The 19,394-nt window shown below is 32.1% G+C and overlaps 4 protein-coding genes across 5 annotated transcripts; 2 read left to right on the top strand and 2 right to left on the bottom strand.

The window, feature by feature from the left end:
* Positions 1 to 24: 24 nt before the first annotated feature.
* LOC114875721 (probable tubulin polyglutamylase ttll-15) lies at positions 25 to 2,125 on the bottom strand. 2 transcript variants are annotated; one of them, XM_029186338.2, is made up of 5 exons: positions 2,065 to 2,125; positions 1,753 to 1,966; positions 496 to 1,679; positions 208 to 412; positions 25 to 139 (listed from the first exon to the last, which is right to left on the bottom strand). In XM_029186338.2, the coding sequence occupies exons 2-5, from the start codon at positions 1,783 to 1,785 to the stop codon at positions 41 to 43; spliced, it is 1,521 nt and encodes a 506-aa protein (XP_029042171.2). In that variant the 5' UTR covers positions 1,786 to 1,966; positions 2,065 to 2,125; the 3' UTR covers positions 25 to 40. The 2 variants fall into 2 exon arrangements, with proteins under 2 accessions (XP_029042171.2, XP_029042170.2); XM_029186337.2 differs by having other exon boundaries at positions 2,052 to 2,120.
* A 119-nt stretch (positions 2,126 to 2,244) lies between these two features.
* On the top strand, positions 2,245 to 3,079 carry LOC114875730 (40S ribosomal protein S29). Its single transcript, XM_029186352.2, has 3 exons — positions 2,245 to 2,383; positions 2,704 to 2,803; positions 2,880 to 3,079. Exons 1-3 carry the CDS (start codon positions 2,322 to 2,324, stop codon positions 2,886 to 2,888), a joined length of 171 nt encoding a protein of 56 aa, XP_029042185.1. The 5' UTR covers positions 2,245 to 2,321; the 3' UTR covers positions 2,889 to 3,079.
* Positions 3,080 to 3,296: 217 nt separating this feature from the next.
* Positions 3,297 to 4,472, top strand: LOC114875728 (transmembrane protein 256 homolog). Its single transcript, XM_029186350.2, has 4 exons — positions 3,297 to 3,520; positions 3,766 to 3,901; positions 4,005 to 4,117; positions 4,185 to 4,472. Exons 1-4 carry the CDS (start codon positions 3,431 to 3,433, stop codon positions 4,326 to 4,328), a joined length of 483 nt encoding a protein of 160 aa, XP_029042183.1. The 5' UTR covers positions 3,297 to 3,430; the 3' UTR covers positions 4,329 to 4,472.
* Positions 4,473 to 5,058: 586 nt separating this feature from the next.
* Positions 5,059 to 19,211, bottom strand: LOC114875713 (E3 ubiquitin-protein ligase TRIP12). The gene is given in 28 exon segments (XM_029186321.2): positions 5,059 to 6,517; positions 6,599 to 6,917; positions 6,998 to 7,327; positions 7,403 to 7,648; positions 7,730 to 7,982; positions 8,055 to 8,477; positions 8,552 to 8,757; positions 8,839 to 9,030; positions 9,111 to 9,296; positions 9,361 to 9,549; positions 9,631 to 10,036; positions 10,108 to 10,345; positions 10,424 to 10,646; positions 10,718 to 10,798; positions 10,800 to 10,817; positions 10,819 to 10,874; positions 10,877 to 10,893; positions 10,974 to 11,146; positions 11,215 to 11,595; positions 11,666 to 11,950; positions 12,025 to 12,401; positions 12,489 to 12,662; positions 12,738 to 12,925; positions 13,014 to 13,368; positions 14,945 to 15,031; positions 16,040 to 16,348; positions 16,529 to 16,864; positions 19,112 to 19,211. Coding segments are annotated over 27 exon segments (6,216 nt in total). The 5' UTR covers positions 16,836 to 16,864; positions 19,112 to 19,211; the 3' UTR covers positions 5,059 to 6,320.
* Positions 19,212 to 19,394: the final 183 nt, after the last annotated feature.

Raw genomic sequence — 19,394 nt, forward strand, 5'->3', positions numbered from 1 at the left:
TATTTTTGTTTGATAAATATTAAAATAAAAAATGTTTTACTTAGGAGCACCATGAGTGATCTAATTCACATTTGCCTTGATACCATCTTACTAGTAATTGATTTCTTAGCGTATAATCCTTCAGTACCATATCTTTTGTCTGAAAATAACAGTTAGTATTCATACAAAAGACATAAATTGATGTATATTTATTGAATACAAACTTACTATAGGTGGTGGAAAGATTCTTTGGAAATTCATTTTATTTTGATGTTCCAGATAACTTTGAGATAAAATTGATTTAGTTTCAGTTGTGAAACAAGGGCTACAAAGCTGACATTCAACACGAAAACAGTCATTGCATTCTATACACAGTTCTGGTAGAACCATTAAATTCTTATCAGCGACTTCCATTTCTTCTTCCATCTTATTCCTGAAATGCAAATGTAAGTTAAAAACGTATTAATGAGATTTTGAAAAGTATTTAATTGGATTTTAATATTAGGCTTTTATCACCTTATTTTTAGGGAATCTTTTCTGATTCGTTGCCCTACTCCAACTAATGCAAATAAGTTATATATAACTTGTTCATAAAGTAACTGGTTCGGTGGATAATGCGCTGAAGACAAATTTGGAGACATATTTGCTTCCATCATATAAACATTTAAATCTTCGTCGAGGGCAAAATCAATTCTAACTAATTCGAAAAAGTTTCTTCCATTTCCAAAACGTTTCACAGCTTCTTTAATGTACCCCTCTTTCGATAATGTAATTTCCTTAATCGCTTCATACATAGAATCCCAGACCTTTTCAGGATTCTTTCCTTGCAATCTTACGTACGCATCGAACGAGTCTTTCATTGAAAATTTCAATTTACTGTAATAGTGTTTCAAGGATGGAACATTCCAAATTGGTAAATAGTCATCGCCAACTACATATTTATCTAAAACATCTGTATCAAATGGATAATATTTTACAGGACAAAATCTGAATAAGGCATCACCTTTGTACACGTATATTCTAAGAGGATCAACCGACGTAATTACAGTATATACTCCTATATCAAATTTATAACCATCTACGAGGAATGGTCGTTGTATAAACTCTTGTACAAAAGATCCTGTTGCTGTGATATTAATACTGCTAATATTTTTAACGCTGATACCTCGATGATCGTTTGATTTCTCTACAAACATCTTCTCAGGATGTTGTTTAACATATTGTAAGAATTCATTGTTTTGCTCTGGTATCTTAAATGCTGGTAAGATGTAACGTCCTTCTGTTGTGGATAAATCTACCTTATTAGTAATGTATCCACAACCAGGAAAATGATTAACGCGTTGATGAATTTGTAACTTATTTAAGTTAGAACTTAAAACTCTGAACGGATAATCGTGTGCCCACAACAAGTCCCAGTTTGAATTATTATAGGTCCGTTTAAAACCTAAACTTTCTAATACGATAAATACATGTTTCAAGTATCCGGTATCGTTACTTTTCGCATATACGAAATACAGTGGATTCCCTTCTTTTATTTTAGATACTGTTCCGTGTACTTTTATTAACTGTTCTTGGTAGTATAAAAAAGAAAAAAATAGGCAGTATATGAGTACTGGACCTACTACAGAGTATAGAAAAACTTTTAGAAGCGTCTTCATCTTTAAGCTCATTATCTGATCATAAACATTACAGGTAGGGTCCTAAAACAAAAGATTATATTATTATTAAAATCAATTTAAATAATTATACGAGTCTTTAATAATCTTTACGAACCTGTTTTTCATCTTCTTTTTCTTGTTTATTCATAATTGATATATGATTTTAGTATGATTTATATGTGTAAAATAACAGGTGTATTCGTGTTGTTGATCAAATGTACCGTTGTAACTATTCCCGTTACACTACTCCATTTCAATGCTAACGCGCTTGCAAGAACCGGTTTTTCATAGCGCATGTATTATGTTTTCTTTTTAAACATTTTATAAAACTGTTGTTAAATAATTTATAGTGAAATTAAATACATAAAAACAATTCTTTTCTAATAGATTATATAATATGTTATAATAAGTTACTTGTTATAATTACGAAATTTGATATAATTATTTTTTATAATGTCAATTTGTCATGAAGGTTTTGTTCTTGTACACATCTGCGTTTACCTGTAACATCAAATATGTATTAAAAAATAAGAATATTATTTCATGTTATATTTGAAAATTTAAAAAAATGGCGGAAATTGTTTCAGAGTACGCTACTGAGCACAACGTTGCGTAGCAAACTAATAGTGCTTCCTGTCCTTTGGATTCTTGAATTCGCCTCAAGAAGATCTTCGTGTGAAAAAAATGGGTTTTCAAAACATTTGGTACTCCCATCCACGAAAATATGGGCAGGGATCTAGATCCTGGTACGTATTAAGGATTTTATTTCATTAGATGACATACGAATAACCTGAAATCATAAAATCACGTGGACTGTTTTTAACCGCGTGTCAACGTTTGTTTTCATAATAATTATTTGAATTATAATTGTTAGTATAGTTATTTAACATAAATGAACTGTACATATTATTATTGTATTATAAATTACTGATTTAATACATGAATATAATAAACCTCAGTTTAAATTTTACAATGATAACCTCAAAATTATACAGTATAACCTCAAAGTTAAAGTTTTACAACTTAGTTTTTTAATGTTTTAATGATATATATTTGTATTTTACAGCCGAGCTTGTGCAAACAGACATGGTCTGATTCGCAAATATGGTTTAAATATTTGCAGACAATGCTTCAGAGAGTATGCTGCTGATATTGGTTTCAAAAAGGTAAAGTTTCTTATATTTATAAATACATTTTAATAATATTAATAATACTAATTACACATTACTTTTTTGCTTGCAGCTGGATTGATGTAACAAAAATCTTTTAAGACATTTAATTTCTGTTTTCATAACAACATCGGTACCTTCATGTAAATTGAATAACAATAAACTGTCATTTTTATTAAACAATTAAATGTATAAATGTGTTTGGAAAAAATAGATTTTACTGTAATGTAATTATTAGTTCAAAATAAAGATGATCACTTGAATTAAATGTAATAATGTTACAAAATTGATTTTTTGGTCCCTCCTTTGTTGTAAAGGTTTGTAAACATTAAATATTTAACATATGTAAGAAAAGATACATAATTTAAATTATGTTGCTCATTATGTATAATAAACATAATATCTTTATATCATTTTTATATTAAATAAAATTGGGTTGTTTTCATATTCAGATGAATGTTTGTTTTAAAGCCGCCTTAAAAGCTTGTGGATACCCTCATAAGGGGACTCCAGGGGAATCACCTAACTTCCAGCTGAATTCATAATATATAGCTGACGTAGCGCTGTATAAGTTTAGTTAATATCGTAAGTAGTACTTATTTAGTGTATTAATAAACAAAAAGAATGTATTTTCAAAGTGTAATGAGTTATGCATTATCTGGAGCTCAAGTGTCCTTGGATGCAGTGTCAGGAGTCATAAAAGCCGTGACACCGGTAAAAATACACGTGTTTTTTAAAAGTATACAAAACCGTTGTACCGTTTTAAATTTCTTTTATAATTAATATATATACACATATCACTTAGTAATATTACAGAGAATAGGAGAATAAGTAAATTAATAATAACTAAATCATAACCTTGTGTATGTATGGAAGGTTAATTGATGAATGTCACTATAAAGTAAAATTTTTAATATGTATGTGCAGTAATTTTAATGAAATAGCTCTCCTCATTTTAGACACTCCAATATTCAAGTTCTAACCCTATAGTAATGTCACCTCTGTGGAAATTAGCTGCAAATACTGGACCATTTACAAGAATTGCAGCTATCAGTGGAGCAACTGCTGTTCTTGTTAATGCGTATGGTTCCCACTGTAAGATTAATGTTGAATATTTTAGAATATAGCTTGAAATAAATATATTGTGCATATTATGAAGATAGTTGAATGAAATAATTTTTATTTATAATAATTTCAGCGAAACATCTAAACGAACAATATCAAATAAAAGTATTTGATACTGCAAGTCGTTACCATTTCACCCATACACTAGTAATACTAGGATTACCTCTTTGCAGAGCACCTTACGTGGTACGTTTAATGAGATAATAATAAAATTGGAAAACATATTTATTACTGCTATATTATTTATCATTAGACTGCAACCTTCATGCTGTCTGGCATAATACTGTTTTGTGGGAGCTGCTACTATTATTCATTTACTGGTGATAAACGAATGAATAAACTGACACCATTTGGTGGAATATGTTTTATATTAGGGTGGTTAAGTATGTGCATTTAAGCTTTTAAGAAACATGGGAATGTGGTATTTGTTAAAGAGAAAAATAGAAAATAAGAAAAATTATGAGGAACTGAATTTGTAAATGTTGCATGATATATATATATAATTTTGTTTCTTAAATAAATCATCTTTCATAATTTGAAATTGTTTTTAATAATATAATGTTTGCCTTTTACAAAATATTGTCGATTAGGAAAGATATTTTTTTTCAGCAATATGTTTGTATTTTTGTTTATTGAAAGCTACCGAAGAAACAGAATCTGAACTTGAATAAAAGTAAATCTTCATTTATACTAATGAGTTGATATAAATATAAGTTTTACTTATAATATTGATATAAGTTTAGTCCATACACTAAACCACTAAACATTATGCAATGTATTTCCAAATCTGTTTGCACAATTTGATCAATGATTTTTGTTTTTTCTGTATTTTGGTACATTACCAATTATAATTCACTGTTTACTTGTATTTAAAATGTAATGAAAAAATATAACTGTAACACATTTGTATGATTTATAATAAAATATGTAAAAATTATGAAATATAACAATATCGTATATTGACTAAATAAATTCATCATGCAATGCTAAAAGAAAATGTCGTAAGGTTGAGATGAAGCTATGAAGCAACATTATAGGCTTATTTGAAAAGTCAGTTTAGAATGGTGATTATTTAATACCAATTAACGTAATCGCCAATTCATCAATTAACTTTCATATACATAAAATTAGAAATCAGAAAGTGATGTATACATATATTGATCAGTTTAAGCAATGGTACACAATATAATTGTAAAACAAGTAGTCGCATATTATTATTATTTTTTTTTCTACTTTTGATCGATTCATATTCTCACAATTTTCATACAGAATCACATTTCTACAGAGATATAAGAAAGTAATGTACCTTGTATAATCCATTTGATACACCAGCTTCGCTGACTTTATATCCATTCTATTTCAATATTATACATTTTTAGTACATTTTTTTTCATAAATAGATGTTTTTGCCTGTAAATGAGTAGATATAAGATAGTAATTTTTTCTTCGATCATTACGGTGACTCGGTCTGGCGATGCTGGCTGCACTCTTACACGGCTAAAAGTATTAATTGGACTATCTTACCTAGAATAAAAATATCAAATAAGTTTAGGTGGTGATACACTGAATAAACTTAAATATTAGGAGTGTTGCACGTGAAATTCGCGCAGTGCTTGTTAACACACTGGAAATTAAGCAGCGAACACAAAGAGATCGATTACGAAAATAAAATGATTGTCAACAAACACGTTTATATTTTATGTTTGCTGGTTTGTTTTTCTTTTTTAAATGGTAATGAAACACGAGCTGCTTCATTCTGTAACGTACATTTGTTTACTGATTTTAAAACGTGATTTCATTGCAAATTGTGAGGCATGAGATTGGCGATTTATGGCGATGCTAAATGCACCACTGATATAAAATTCACTTATACCTAATAAACGTCCCTTCAGACTAAATTATAATTAATTATTATAGAGTTTTATAGCAATATCATTTTCTTGTTACTATTATATAAAGTATTTATATATATATTTGCGCATATTAAACTATATTTACAGCTTTTATTAATTATTGTAACACATTAAAGATAAGTTTCCTAGAACGAGGCTGCATTCTCGATACCTGGTTCGTAATACCACGGGAGGAAACTTATACGACAGAGCTAATATCATTTTTGCACTTTTTTTTTCTGACAAAAACATATCACAATCTAAATTTATAAGTAAAAACATAAACAATCAAATTAGGATTTATTTAAATGAATTGTTGCTAAAATCAAGAAAAATATTTTTTCGAAAAAATTCATATAAAGTGCAAATTTGCGATCACTGAGTTTTAAACAAAACACAGCTATTTCGAAAAATATTTGAAATGTTTGGATAATTTGTTTCAACCTGGACAATGCGATAGCAAAAGAGCAAATGACGCGCCGGTTTTCCATCCGTTTCTAGGAAAGGTGGAACGAATGTTGTCCTTCTTGTGCAGCTATTCGCAACTTTTCTCGCATTATTTCTAACGTTGTGTAATCAGGCAGTTTTAAGTAATTAACGCAAGTCATCACGGATGGTAAGAAATCGTCTGTTTTCATTGAAGGGTCAAAAGTTTTACGCACTATCGTTAAAGGTGGCGTTAAACTCTTAAAACCTGTAAGAAAGTAAAGAATTTCATTTGACAAATTTTTGATACATTGTATCCACCATATACCGTCGTATAAGAAATATTTACCTCCAACTGGTAATCGCGGTGAACCTGTGACGAATTGGATAAACTGCCTTTGCTCTTCACTGTTATATTTTGACATAACCTCAAAGAGGAAACGTATAGCACGGGAATCCGGAGTATATCCATGATCAGTTCTACAACATTCTAAAAGTGTTTTCACGTCCCACTGGCCACCTGTTTGTGCATGCCCACAGAACACAGCTTCAAGTTCTTCCGGGAAGAATAGTCTTAGTTGCGATGGCGGGAACACAGATTCGAATCCTTCTCGAAATGCTTCCATTTGTCTGAAGACACCTTCGTACAAGAACCAATGTACCACCAACTGAAAATGCAAATTTTTAAATACCGTTTCACGTACAAATATTTTCGAATATTCGAATGATTATAATAAATAAACATTACCTTAATATATTGATGTAGGTTATAAACAGTGACGGATATATCACTCCCTCCTTTCCTTAGCTCAATATTCTCATAACCTGGTAATTCAAAAACAAGGCCAAGCTCCGAAATCGGACATCCATCTAAACCTAACGAATCTATTAGTTGTGCTCTCTCGTGTGGCCTTAACGAATCATCCTTTTCAACTGTTTCTTTTTGTCTAACGATTTCCTGCAGTCTAACAAGAGTTCGATGTACATCAGGGCATACGTATGCTAAATCAGCTAATGTTAATGTATGTTCCTCTCCCAATAACCAACGGTAGAAGGTTAAACTGAATGGTAAATCCAACTGTGAAAAATGATACATACAATAATATAATAATGAACATATTCAAATTTACATAACATAGTAAAGAAATGTTACCATTCTTGAATCATATATCGCTTTCGCCATAAACTTTCCAAGGAACTTAAATTTTGTTTTAAGTTTCGCGAGATGCGACACTTTAGTATTCCATGGAATTGGCATTGAGAAAAGTCCATGCGGAGCATTAACGTATCCTGCTTCGGTGGAACTTGAACTACCGTGCCAAAGATCAAGATCAGCACGTTGTAATTCCTGAGAGACTAGAGCATAAAATTCCAGTGTCGGTCCAAGACCAGTACCAACCTAAAAAAATGGACGTTATGTTGTTTATTAAACCCTTTGATGAAATTCTTAAGATTGTTAATATTGAAATTGTATGAAAACCTCATTGACATATTGCACTTCAAGCAAGGCTTTGCTAGACGCCAAGTCTTGTATCACTTGTTCCGCTTGTTTAAGAATATCAGTTCTCGAGATAGTTCGTTTTCTTCGTTCCAAACGAGGAGTAACACGTTCTTGACTATCCGATCCCGATAATTCTGGAGCAGAATCTAAAAGTCGTTGTAGGGCTCTATCCCGATCGAATGATGTTGCATAAAGTAACAACTGTCTTGTTTCAAAGGGGAACAGGAATGGACTGAAAACAACAAAACCATTTATTAGCACAAAGTTCACATTAGCGAATTACCGTGACTCTTGTGATACTAACCAGACAGTAGCAATTTGTTGTAACCATAATGGTAAGTTTCCAGTCATAATGACTAAAGGATCTTGTAGCTGCCGGCTCGCTTTCGCGGCTATTTTGTTGTTAATAAAATCTTGCGGGGACAATAAGTTTACATTCTTTAGATGAGGGAACAGAATGGACCAATGACGGTTTAATGCGTATAAAAGACGCAATAGGCATAAACCGTCGAGCGAAGCATCGGTGATCGTAACCGAAGGTGGTAAAGTGGGAGATAAATATGGATCAAGCGGACATCGTTGAGGGGGAATTGCTCCTTCGAGCCATAAATTATCCTCTTTTCGTTTTGAACTGATCTTTGTACTTTTTCCTTTGCCTTTGCGGCTGCTACCCTGTGAACTCGATCCTGGTTTTGGCGATGTTGTGGTTTCTTCTTCTGGTACAGGCCTGAGAATATATAAAAACAAATCATTTAAGTTTATTCCTATAGTTAAGTAGAGAGGGTTAGAAAATATAAATACCTGTAGTAAATTGTATGCGTTTGTACCCAGACGGCATCATGGCCAAGCGGTGGTTCACCATCAGCTTCTGCCTCAGAATGATCAATTCCAGAACAACCAAATTGTCTAACAGCTTGATAAACAGTCATATTGAAAGGCAGTACTTCATCCCCGATTAAGAACTGAAGTTTATGCTTTGCCGATCCTTGACTTATAACTACCGCTGCCTGTAAATTTAAATACATTCAAAATAATTACTGTTTTGTTAAAAAAAAATATCTTTCTACATATATATATATGATTATTACCAAAGTATCATCTATATCGTCTTCGCTGTTATCGTCATCACTAACCATCGATTCCGCTTCCCTTATTCTACCATATCCACGAACCATTAAATAACGTTCGATTGCTTGTACTAACGCAAGGGGATCTATCTTAACGGTGCCTCCTTTCCATTGTTTCAAATTGTTACAATCAGGATGTCGTTGCAGATTACACTGTAATACCATAATAAATTAGACTCCATATTATAGTACTACTCTTCACAAGTATATTTTAAATGAAAATTAAACTATACCTTAAGTTGGTGTGTATTGAAAAACTTCAAAGCACTAGTGCCTCCACGGCCAGCACCAGATCCGGCTGGTAAATCGTGTACCTTCACAGGGAATTGTTCCAACTGTGCAACACAACTATTCAGTTTTGTTACCAGAGCACCAAATGCTCCAGGATTAATATCCATAATTTTGTTGCTCTGTTGCATCTAAAAAATAATTGATTACGTATGAAGAAACTGTACTGGAAAAAAATTCATTTACTTTACTTACAGTTGATTCTGCGAACAATTTCCAAAACATACGAAGTCGATCGTAACGATTACCAGGAGCATCTACAGTAGTGAGGTAGTTGAGCAGAGCTTTAATGAGACCACTATAATTCATTTCGAATGGAGATATGTCACTTTCAAGTACAATATCTCTTAATTCAGTAAGAGCTGATAACATTTCATCTAAGTCCTATTAAAATACAATGAATTATTGTTTTTAACGAACATGTAAAGCATTGATTACACGTTGCTTATGCTAACGTATACGTACATTTGATTGTAACCGTTGTATGGCAGCAGTAAGTCTTGAAAGGACTGTCATTGCAGGATGTGTACAAGGTGCATCATCTTGATACCGTGACAAGAACTGAGCAGCCTGTTCACGTACCCATGCCTTAGCCTTATCACGATTACCACCTGTTAAACTCGAATTACTTGGTGGTTTCGACAAATTCGTAGACGAGCTCGAATCTCTTTTATCGCTAGTAGAACTCGACGATGACGATTTTCTACCCCATCTAGCAGGATTTAAATTTCCTAAGAAACGATTATTTTTAGGAGCGAATCCAGTGAAAAGTGATTCTGGTTGTTGTGTTTGCTGTGGTGTAGTACCGCCTAATCTAGAAAATCGTCCCTTCTTGTTTTGCCTTTTCCTCTTTAGAACATCACCGATTCTCCTAATAAAAAGAAAATCAAATATACAATATTTTCTACATAATTGTCTAAAGTTTCTTCATCGTACACTTACAAATGAGCACTTTGTGGTGTGGTTACATCATCTATAGTAGAATTTAATTCATTTCTTGCATGTGTTTCCATCGATGCAGAAAGATTTGGCTTCAGTTGACAAGTTGCAATTGTACCGAACAGTATATTACCGTTCGTTGACGGAGAAGCAATCGGGGATGTGGCATTACTAGAAGAGAACATCGTTGTGGAAGATAGCGATGTATTAGACGGACCTGGCTGTGGACTTGGTAATGTACCTAACAAAACATAAAAGTATAAAATAGAATTTCAAGAAAATGTATAGGGGACTATGAGTAACAAATGTAACAAATTACCAGAAGGGCACTTAGGTGGTGAAACACCAAGAGGTACTTCAGGATCAGCTAGTTGACGTATTTGATGTAATACCCCTTCGCGATGAAAGTGTACTCCAAATACTTGTGGGAGTCTTTTCATCAATATGCTTGCCATTTGTAGAGCTCCAATAACAATTCGTAAATCTTGGGACGCCAACATACCTGCTATATGTGACGATACTACTTGGTTCTTTAAAACATCCTATAATAAAAATAAGAAGATTAGATAACAATAAATAATTATGCAAAAACAATTGCATTATTATATATTACCTTAAGTAAGTCAGTTGAAGCATAATATACCATACGTAAAAGAGCTCGAAGACATTTACATTTTACAGCAGGACCAGCAGAAACTGCTGTAAACTTCATATTAATACAGAGAATAAAGTTCGAATGAACGACACTAACCATTCGTTCGTTTCAATTACGGAGGTACAACATCCACGCTATAAAAAAAATTTGTTTAAATTTAATAAAACATACTTTTCCAAGAGTATAAAGAAAAATATATTTAAAAAATCTTTACCTAGACGAACAAGTAGGACTTTTGCCCTCTGTGGGATGTGTATTCACTCTACGGAAAATGCTTCTTGCTACTCCAATGTCTTCGTTAATTTGTTTCATCACAGTTAAATCTATCGTGTAAGTTCGTCCTAAAGACGAAAGACAGATTTCATCCTCACCATTTTGAAATGCCATCTGAAAAGGAATACTTTCGTTACGATACATTCATTTGTTTCTGTATCATCTCTGATAAATTATAATACCTCGATAATTCTAGAATCAATAGTACTAAATGGATGACAACAGTGTCTTTCATCACGCCACTCCCAATGAACGTTTTCTTGTTGATTACTGGTCCTTTCAAGTAAACTATTTACACTAAATATGCCATCAGTTGGCAACGGAGGCATCAGTTCCTCGATTAAGCAAGTAATTTCAAACCACTCTTGCGGAGATCGCGGTACTAGTTCTACATCTTCTGCTTTCACTTCTAGCGATCCAGTTAAAAGATAACTTAGGGTAAAAGCTATATTTTGTTGCAGAAGCAGCTGTGCCAAATCCGGACAGCGATTTGATATCACAGAAAGCATCCGTAACACAGTTATGAAATTACCAATGCTATTCACCGGTGGTGTAATCATTAACTATAAGGAGAACAACGATTAATTCAACAAGATATTGAAAACGTACTTTAAAAGTAACCATTTTCCTTACCAGTTGTTGTAAGTTTTGAAGAAGTTCCGCATTGATAATTTTATGCAAAGTTACAGGATCATGTTGAAAACTATCGACTAAACGACTAAATGCTTGACAAACACACTCAACGCTTTTTTTATCTTGATTCGTTAGCCTACTTGTCAACAAAGGTAAACTGTCGACTACTAAGTGAAAGTCATCGGGGTGAAGATTTTGACAACAATTTGCTGTAATTGTTAATGCAGCCCGTTGTGCAGTTATATTGAAAAAATCAACAAATTTCAAACAAGCTGATACTCCCCCCTAAGAATGAATAAATTAATTTATAACAACACATGTTACGTTGAATCTTCGTATTAAGAGTTAAAAATACATACCGCATGTAAAATGGTTTTACTGTGTCGACGCGAAAGCATGGCTAACGCTGTCAAACACTGTTCTGCTACATCCATACATTCAATAGATTCTAGTTTTTGTAAGAACACGGGTACAGCATCAACCACGACAGTCGATGATCGCGGTAAAGCTTCCATCATGTAAGTAAGAGCACGACACGCGTGTGTCATTATTACAAAATTATGCTCTATTCCAAGTAAATTAATTAATGCTGCAACCACTTGTTTTACAGGAAAACCAGCTAGTGTATCCTCGTTTCCCATTACAAGAATTTCACCCATTCCAATAACAGCCTGTAGCTGTTCTCCCTCGTCGTCAACAGCTTGTAAACCCGCCAAAAGCTGTTGGGCTTTAGCAGCTGAAATCGTATAATTATTTCATATACATATATGTTTTCAATTACCATTACTCTTGGTTAATTTTATAAAAGAGGAGAAAGTAATACCAGAACTTGCACCCATGCTTCTATTTAATAAATGTTGCATTCTTGGTCCTAATGCACCAAACACGTGTGGAGGCAAGCCTCTAGCTTCCAATAATGCTTGTAATCTACCAACTTCACCGTCGTCACTTTCACTATCTCCAGTAGTACCAGACATTCCGGATGGACCTCCACCTGCTTGTTGAATCAATCGACATTTAAATATTACTATTACTCTACTACAATGAGAATCGTTTTGTAGAAGAAATTTACCAGTGGCAGGTGTAGCTGTTGAGGCAGATTCGTCTTCACCTGTGGTAGATACTAATTGATTGCCAGGAACTGTAGACGAGACAGATGTTGGAGTGGCACTATTTGTTACAGACTCAGTACCTGACATCACACTTCCTCCAGAACCTCCTTCTATCACTGCTTTTCTTGCACGTGATGAAGAACGGTGTCTGTGCCAACAGAATGTATATTGTAATTCTAATAATTCATACTATATACAACACATCGGTAACGATATAACCAGTCAACCATTATTACCTGGAGCTTGAACAAGTACCCGTTGTAGAATCTTTTTTATGATGTTTTCCTGAAGTTTTGTTATTAGTTGGCAGTTCTTTAGATTGTTCGCTGGAGAATTTTGCGCGAGAACGTAATATATGCCTGTGCGTAGAATGAGGGTGTGTAGGGTTGGCAGTGGCAGAGGCAGACACAGATGGATTGGCAGTGGCTGTGGTGATGCCACTAGTGCCTGCCCCGTCATGTGCCAACGCCCCCCCACCGCTCTCCACAGAATTACTGGCTGCGTTACCCACTCTGATGCTGGACTTCACACTCAGAACTTGACTACTTGTACTGCTATTCGCGCAGGTTGCACCACCGTGAGATTTTGACCCTAAAATATTAAAGCATTTTTATCATTATGATAAACACGCAAGGAACGATTTTTAGTACGTGTAACGATTTTTAGATGTTCTAAACTTTTATTTTCATCATAGGTCAATTATCATTTTTATTAATAATAAAGAAGGGGGATGAAAGAGAGAAAGATAGAGACACTAACATACATATATAATGCTTCGGTGCACATAAAACTATTCGTTATGTTTTCTGTGCATAATTATGAGAATCAAGCATTTTTACAAGTTGAAAATTTATGATAAACAGCTTATGAATTTATACTACAATATTTATACCGTTCTTTAGTGCAATGTATAGCCTATTCAATTATATGTTTATACAGATATTTCTATTAATTATATAGATGTATTTATGGAAATACACCTTTTCGTTTTTGGTAAGCCTAAATAAATATACAGCACATACTCTTATTCTTTTGAAAATTATCTTAAAATTTTTGTTAAATGACACTTTTAATATAAATATGATATAGATATCAAGTGTATTTGATTACAGATGAGAAAATAGTATTATTATCAGTTAATTAGAAAAATGCTTGAAATTATTTATTTATGTGTATGTTTTAGTCTTAAAAGGTTTTTAAATTTATACAACAAATTATTAAAATGACATAATTATAATGAATGGAAAGCATAATTAATATCAAGTTTTGCAAGGAAAATTTTATGTACTTTCGTACTTATATGTATTTTTTGTCAAAGTGCATGTATAGAATATGTATTTTTAGACAACATTACTACAAATAAAAAATATTTACCTTATTAATTTGATATCCATCCATTAAATTAAATAAAAATAATTTGTACTAATTGGAGATTTGGATACAGAAATTTAATATATTTAATACTTTTAAAACTGAAAATAATAATTGTATTAGTAAAAATGTTATTATTACTTTACTAAAGTTAAAACACTGTTTTGATAATATTTATTAGTTATATATAAAACATAAAAAGAAGTTCATAAAGTGAGTGCATACACTAGATGCAATTATTTAATTGGATTTATAGATATTATTTAATATACATATAGGTAGTATCTTAATTATTCAGTGATTCTTTTCAATTTTAGATAACTGAAACTAAACAAAACAAAATTCTACATTAAATATTATAAGATAATACTACAAGAATAATTGATATACACTGGATTTATGTATTATACCTTAACTGATTATCATTTATGATATATTATGAATATTATATTTATGAATTGTTATAAATATTCAAAATAATGTTGAATGATAATGTTTGCATACACATATATTTAATTTCAATAGTAATTCCAAATAGCTGGAATATATTGTAAAGTTGCATCAGAATCATGTTTACTATGTATGTCTGGAGAAATAATGTCATGCATAAATCAAATTTGACTCAAACAATTTGACCTGACATTAAATATAATGTACTTGCATATGGATATAGGGAACCAATTTAGAGAGCAGATTTATGGTGGCTTGTATTCGTTTAAAGATATCTACTCATGAATTTACAAGAGAAAATTAGGGTAAAAAAATGTAGTACGAAGTGTGTACTCCTTAGGCTTACCTTCTTGATGATACGTTTGTGTTGATATTGGAAAAAGTGCTTTGACAGCAGACACAAATCCTTCCAGACATTCGCTCATCCTCAGGCCTAATGATACAGTCTGATCTATGACTCTTATTTTGGTAATACTTTTTTTCTTTAATTTTAAGATACTTGTGAATCAAAGCCTAGTTTTACTACCCTATTCTTTAGCCTACTGCTTCAAGAAATGTAGGTTGCAAAACACACTTTTATGATATACCAATGAGGAGTATTTTTAGTTTATCATGACACTGAATTAAGCATAGCACTAAATTTCTGTGACATTATTATACGATGTATATATTTCAGATACTAAAAATAATTTTTTTTTTTTTTTAATTCTTCTTTGATGAGAAGTATTGTCATAGTTTAAATGGTTTGTATGAAATTTATATGTAATTATGTATAAATAAAAAGTTTATTTGTATAACTTTAGTAAATTTTAAATATTTTAACAGGGGAATTTGTTTCTTTATGAGATCATTATATGTATTTTTAATCTTTGCCTTTTAAAAAATTTAGTAACTATTATTTAAAATATATTTCACTAGTAGTAAACTAAAAAGAATGTACTTTTTAACAAAATAAAAATTTCAGAAACATAATTCTTGTTACAAATTTTAAACATCTGATTATTATACTTGTTATTAACAATTAGAAGTCATAATTCATCACAATAAAATTTAACAAAGTAATAAACTGTTAGTAAATAAGTGCATTATAAAATAATATTAGTTATATGTACATAAAATCATAAGTTCACTGATTTTTTTAAATAAAAAAACGTGTAATTAAAAATAATTAGTTTTCTTTTACTGCAAATGAATGCTAATTTTCACCCAAAAAATTAAATATAATCACAATTAGTATAAAATATTAATGGTCCGATTATTAATTGGTGTTATTATCAAAATTTATGTTTTTATGCATTTTTAAAGGTAATTATTAATATATTTAAGAGTATTTAAAACTGGTTGAATTAATATTTAAATTGTATTATGTATTCACTCAGTTCACACATCACATCTCATTGCAACCAACACTTTTTAATAAGTAGAATATAAATAAACTAACCTCTTCCTCTAGATGTGGATGGATGACTAGTAACAGATGCAGAACTTGATGACGGTACCAAACTGTTATACGTCAAGTCTTCTCTGTTGTTATAATCACTGGATAGCGATAAATCGTAACTATTATGTCCTTGCGATATGGCTTGTGGATTTTGTGGTGTACGAGAACGAGTCCTTGAAGCAACACAGTCAATTGCTGTTAGATTCAACTCTGGCAAACTTGTTCTTGTAGCACTACGAACTCTTGTACTGTTCCCACTAATATTACAATTAGATTGCTGAACTTTATGGGGAGCCCTCCAGGTAGTATCTGTAATTCATAATTAACGTATATTTTAAAATTAGAGGTAAATTTTTTTTTCATTATGTAACCGTATACTTTTCCTAAATTTCGATACAGTTTAATTTCGAAAACTATTTAACGTATATTAATTAATTAATTCAAGATTATTATTTATATTTATGCAATAACTATGATAAATATAATTACCTAAATATGATTCTAAGCCACTGCCATGACTTTTACGATCACCTCTTGTTCTACCTTCTGTTTTGAAGGAATCGCTTGGATGTTTACACACGGAAGTATTATTAAAAACTTCGGTTGATTGTGGTTCACCAATAGTCTGTCTACGTCTTTTTTCTTCTACAGTGACTGGAATAGAACTAGTGCTTTGTCGTTTTCTATAACCGCTGCTACCACTGCTAGAGCTCTTCCCTCTAACTTTAGAGGTATCTGCTGAAGCATTGGCCGTCTCTACAGACCCCCCTGATAATTGATCTTGTTGATCTGCCATAGATTAATCGACTCATGCCACTATTCTGTCTACAACAAAAAAAATTTGTTAGTTATTTTATATATGAAAAATAAAAAATTTAAGGATGTTCGCGTACAACTTGTCAGGCAGATAATTATAATCAAAATGGTCATAGAATCTTTGATACCGTATACATTATATAATACTAAGAATGTAATCCATCTTTAGTTGAATTTTAGTGAAAATCAAGAATATGGAATAAATAATGATTATTTAATAAATAATATGATATCCACTTATACAATTTTATAAAACACTAAAGAAAAAAAGATAATTTATTGTTCAAAACGTTTCTGGATATCTTTAGATAAATGTAAATTATTTTATTATTCGTATATTTATCTCTTAATGATACAATGACATGTGTTTAATATTAAAAAATTAACATACGTTACACAAAAATACGTTTGTTACATAAAGATATTTATTTGAACGTAAAATAATTTTTAGCAATTGTAACAAAAAAAAAATATATATTTATACCTACTTTTAAACAATATATCGAAAAAACAAAAAAAAATATACTACGATCCGGACAAAGTGAATTAAATCGAAGCCACTTATTACGATTAAACGCGTTAAACGAATGCACACACGGAGAACAAGAACGCAGCTAAATAATACAGCAGAAGCGATACGCAATTAATGTTTTCCTCCACGGTTGAAAGAGATAGTAACGAGCTCAACAATCATAACAAACACTACAACTGGTATCCGTTTATAATATTACAAGCAATGCGAAATTGTGCCGTTGACATCATAGAACCCCTTCTAAGAATACTAGGATTACTCGGTTGCAACAAAGCCACGAATAGACTCGGTACACCTTCAGGATTCAACGAAAGACGTAAATAATTATAACAAAGACTCGTAAGTGAGCAAGCCACCATTTGCTTATGAACAAGTAATGGAGGACGAGTTCTTTCTTCGTCTCTTTCTCTCTTTCGTTTCTCCATTCTCGTTCACCGTGTGACCTCAGGTTGAGGTCTTCGAAAAAGAGAATCCTACTCGGATATATGCAAGGTTCCCTGATATAAAGAAAAAAAAAAAAAAAAAAATGGAACAAGAATTACGGAAAATGTTACCTGAATGTCACATAGGTTTGCCCAGGGCATTGCGAGAAAAATGTCCCCTGCTTGATAATTTTTACGAGCACAAAACGTTCCTTGTTACATACGACAGAGAAATGGATTCTCGCGCAAGCACATAAGTCGGTGAGTGGCTATGTGCACAAGCACATACCAAAAAACGCACCGAACGCACTGCCGAGGCACACTGAAGCAAATCAGCGGAATGCGATGGCTATCGGGATCGGGTTGGTTAGAATTGGGAAGCTGGATGACGCTCCGCCCCCATCAGGAAACGTCACACACAGAGTTAACGTAGGTGCGTTCTAAAACTCGGTGCCCGCGTGTAGCGAAATCGCGATTCATAATGCAACAGCAGACGCAAAACCGGCGCGAATAGCCATCTTGCTACACTTTTTTCAAACTCGCAACTTTTACTTTCTCCTCGTCTACGATGTAAAATTAGCCGCAAACAATTGCTCCGACATCAATGACTAATTTTTAAACGTATCATTAATTATTTTTTCTAACTAATACCTTTACACTACGATCGTGTTGTATTTTATGTACGATCGTATACACTTCGCTTAACATCATGCAATGTTGCAACATGCACAGAAAGGTTTAATATAATTGTAAACATTTACGAGTGAAATTATGAAAGTGTCAAGAGGTTATAACATATATTCATAAGCTTGCACGTGATTCATAGGCTTTTGGATAGAATTTAAAACATCGATAGCTTATTACAAAGCATAAATGTATATTCTAACAAAATTGTTTTACAATAGGATGAAAAATGATTATAACAACTTCGCTGTTCCTTATCAATATATCATTCTTAAGTTATAAACATATAATAATCATAAAACTATCGTTTCATTGTGTTTCAATCTTTTACGAAAATCTATAAACATCATAATTGCAACAGATCATAACAGATTTAAGTTCTATTGTTCAATCTTGACAAGTACGTATATATCGGCTACGATTGGATGAAAACCTTATTCAGTAATACCCAATTGGCTGATAAATTGAAATATTCCTCAAACAATGTCAAAACAGCTTGTGATAAATGGACATTACTAGTCGGTCAGTTAAACGGATTTTTCATGCGTCCATTATTACGAAGATTAAAATAACCGGATATATTGTGATCTTTAATTTAATTTATTAATAGCTACTTACCGAAAAAGGGAGCTCCTCCCTGGAAGTCGGACTCCAGTTACGCAATACGATGCGCGAGAGGACACGTGAAAACACGGACTGTACTGTCAAGTCGATCAGAGCGTCGTCTGCTACGATCGCTCGATCAAGGATTATACAGAACATAGATGAGACATTCTGTTCCGTCGAAGCACGTGGCTCCCTTCATGTAAATAACCCTAAAGTAACATTTTTCAAAAGCTGATTGGTCTAATACTTGGTTAAAAAATTAATGGGAATATATGTAAGTATGTACATATTTATA

The sequence above is a fragment of the Osmia bicornis genome, chromosome 15 (genome assembly GCF_907164935.1).
Source record: "Osmia bicornis bicornis chromosome 15, iOsmBic2.1, whole genome shotgun sequence".
Lineage (NCBI taxonomy): Eukaryota > Metazoa > Arthropoda > Insecta > Hymenoptera > Megachilidae > Osmia > Osmia bicornis.

What these genes read in the sequence shown, in the direction of transcription:
- LOC114875728 (XM_029186350.2), top strand. Translation starts at nt 3,431, where the DNA reads ATGTATTTTCAAAGTGTAATGAGTTATGCATTATCTGGAGCTCAAGTG. An exon ending in TCATAAAAGCCGTGACACCG is followed by an intron (nt 3,521 to 3,765) that starts GTAAAAATACAC and finishes TCCTCATTTTAG; the next exon opens with ACACTCCAATATTCAAGTTC. An exon ending in TAATGCGTATGGTTCCCACT is followed by an intron (nt 3,902 to 4,004) that starts GTAAGATTAATG and finishes TAATAATTTCAG; the next exon opens with CGAAACATCTAAACGAACAA.
- LOC114875730 (XM_029186352.2), top strand. Translation starts at nt 2,322, where the DNA reads ATGGGTTTTCAAAACATTTGGTACTCCCATCCACGAAAATATGGGCAG. An exon ending in GGGCAGGGATCTAGATCCTG is followed by an intron (nt 2,384 to 2,703) that starts GTACGTATTAAG and finishes TGTATTTTACAG; the next exon opens with CCGAGCTTGTGCAAACAGAC.
- LOC114875721 (XM_029186338.2), bottom strand. Translation starts at nt 1,785, where the DNA reads ATGAATAAACAAGAAAAAGAAGATGAAAAACAG. An exon ending in AAAAAGAAGATGAAAAACAG is followed by an intron (nt 1,680 to 1,752) that starts GTTCGTAAAGAT and finishes CTTTTGTTTTAG; the next exon opens with GACCCTACCTGTAATGTTTA. An exon ending in GAATCTTTCCACCACCTATA is followed by an intron (nt 140 to 207) that starts GTAAGTTTGTAT and finishes TGTTATTTTCAG; the next exon opens with ACAAAAGATATGGTACTGAA.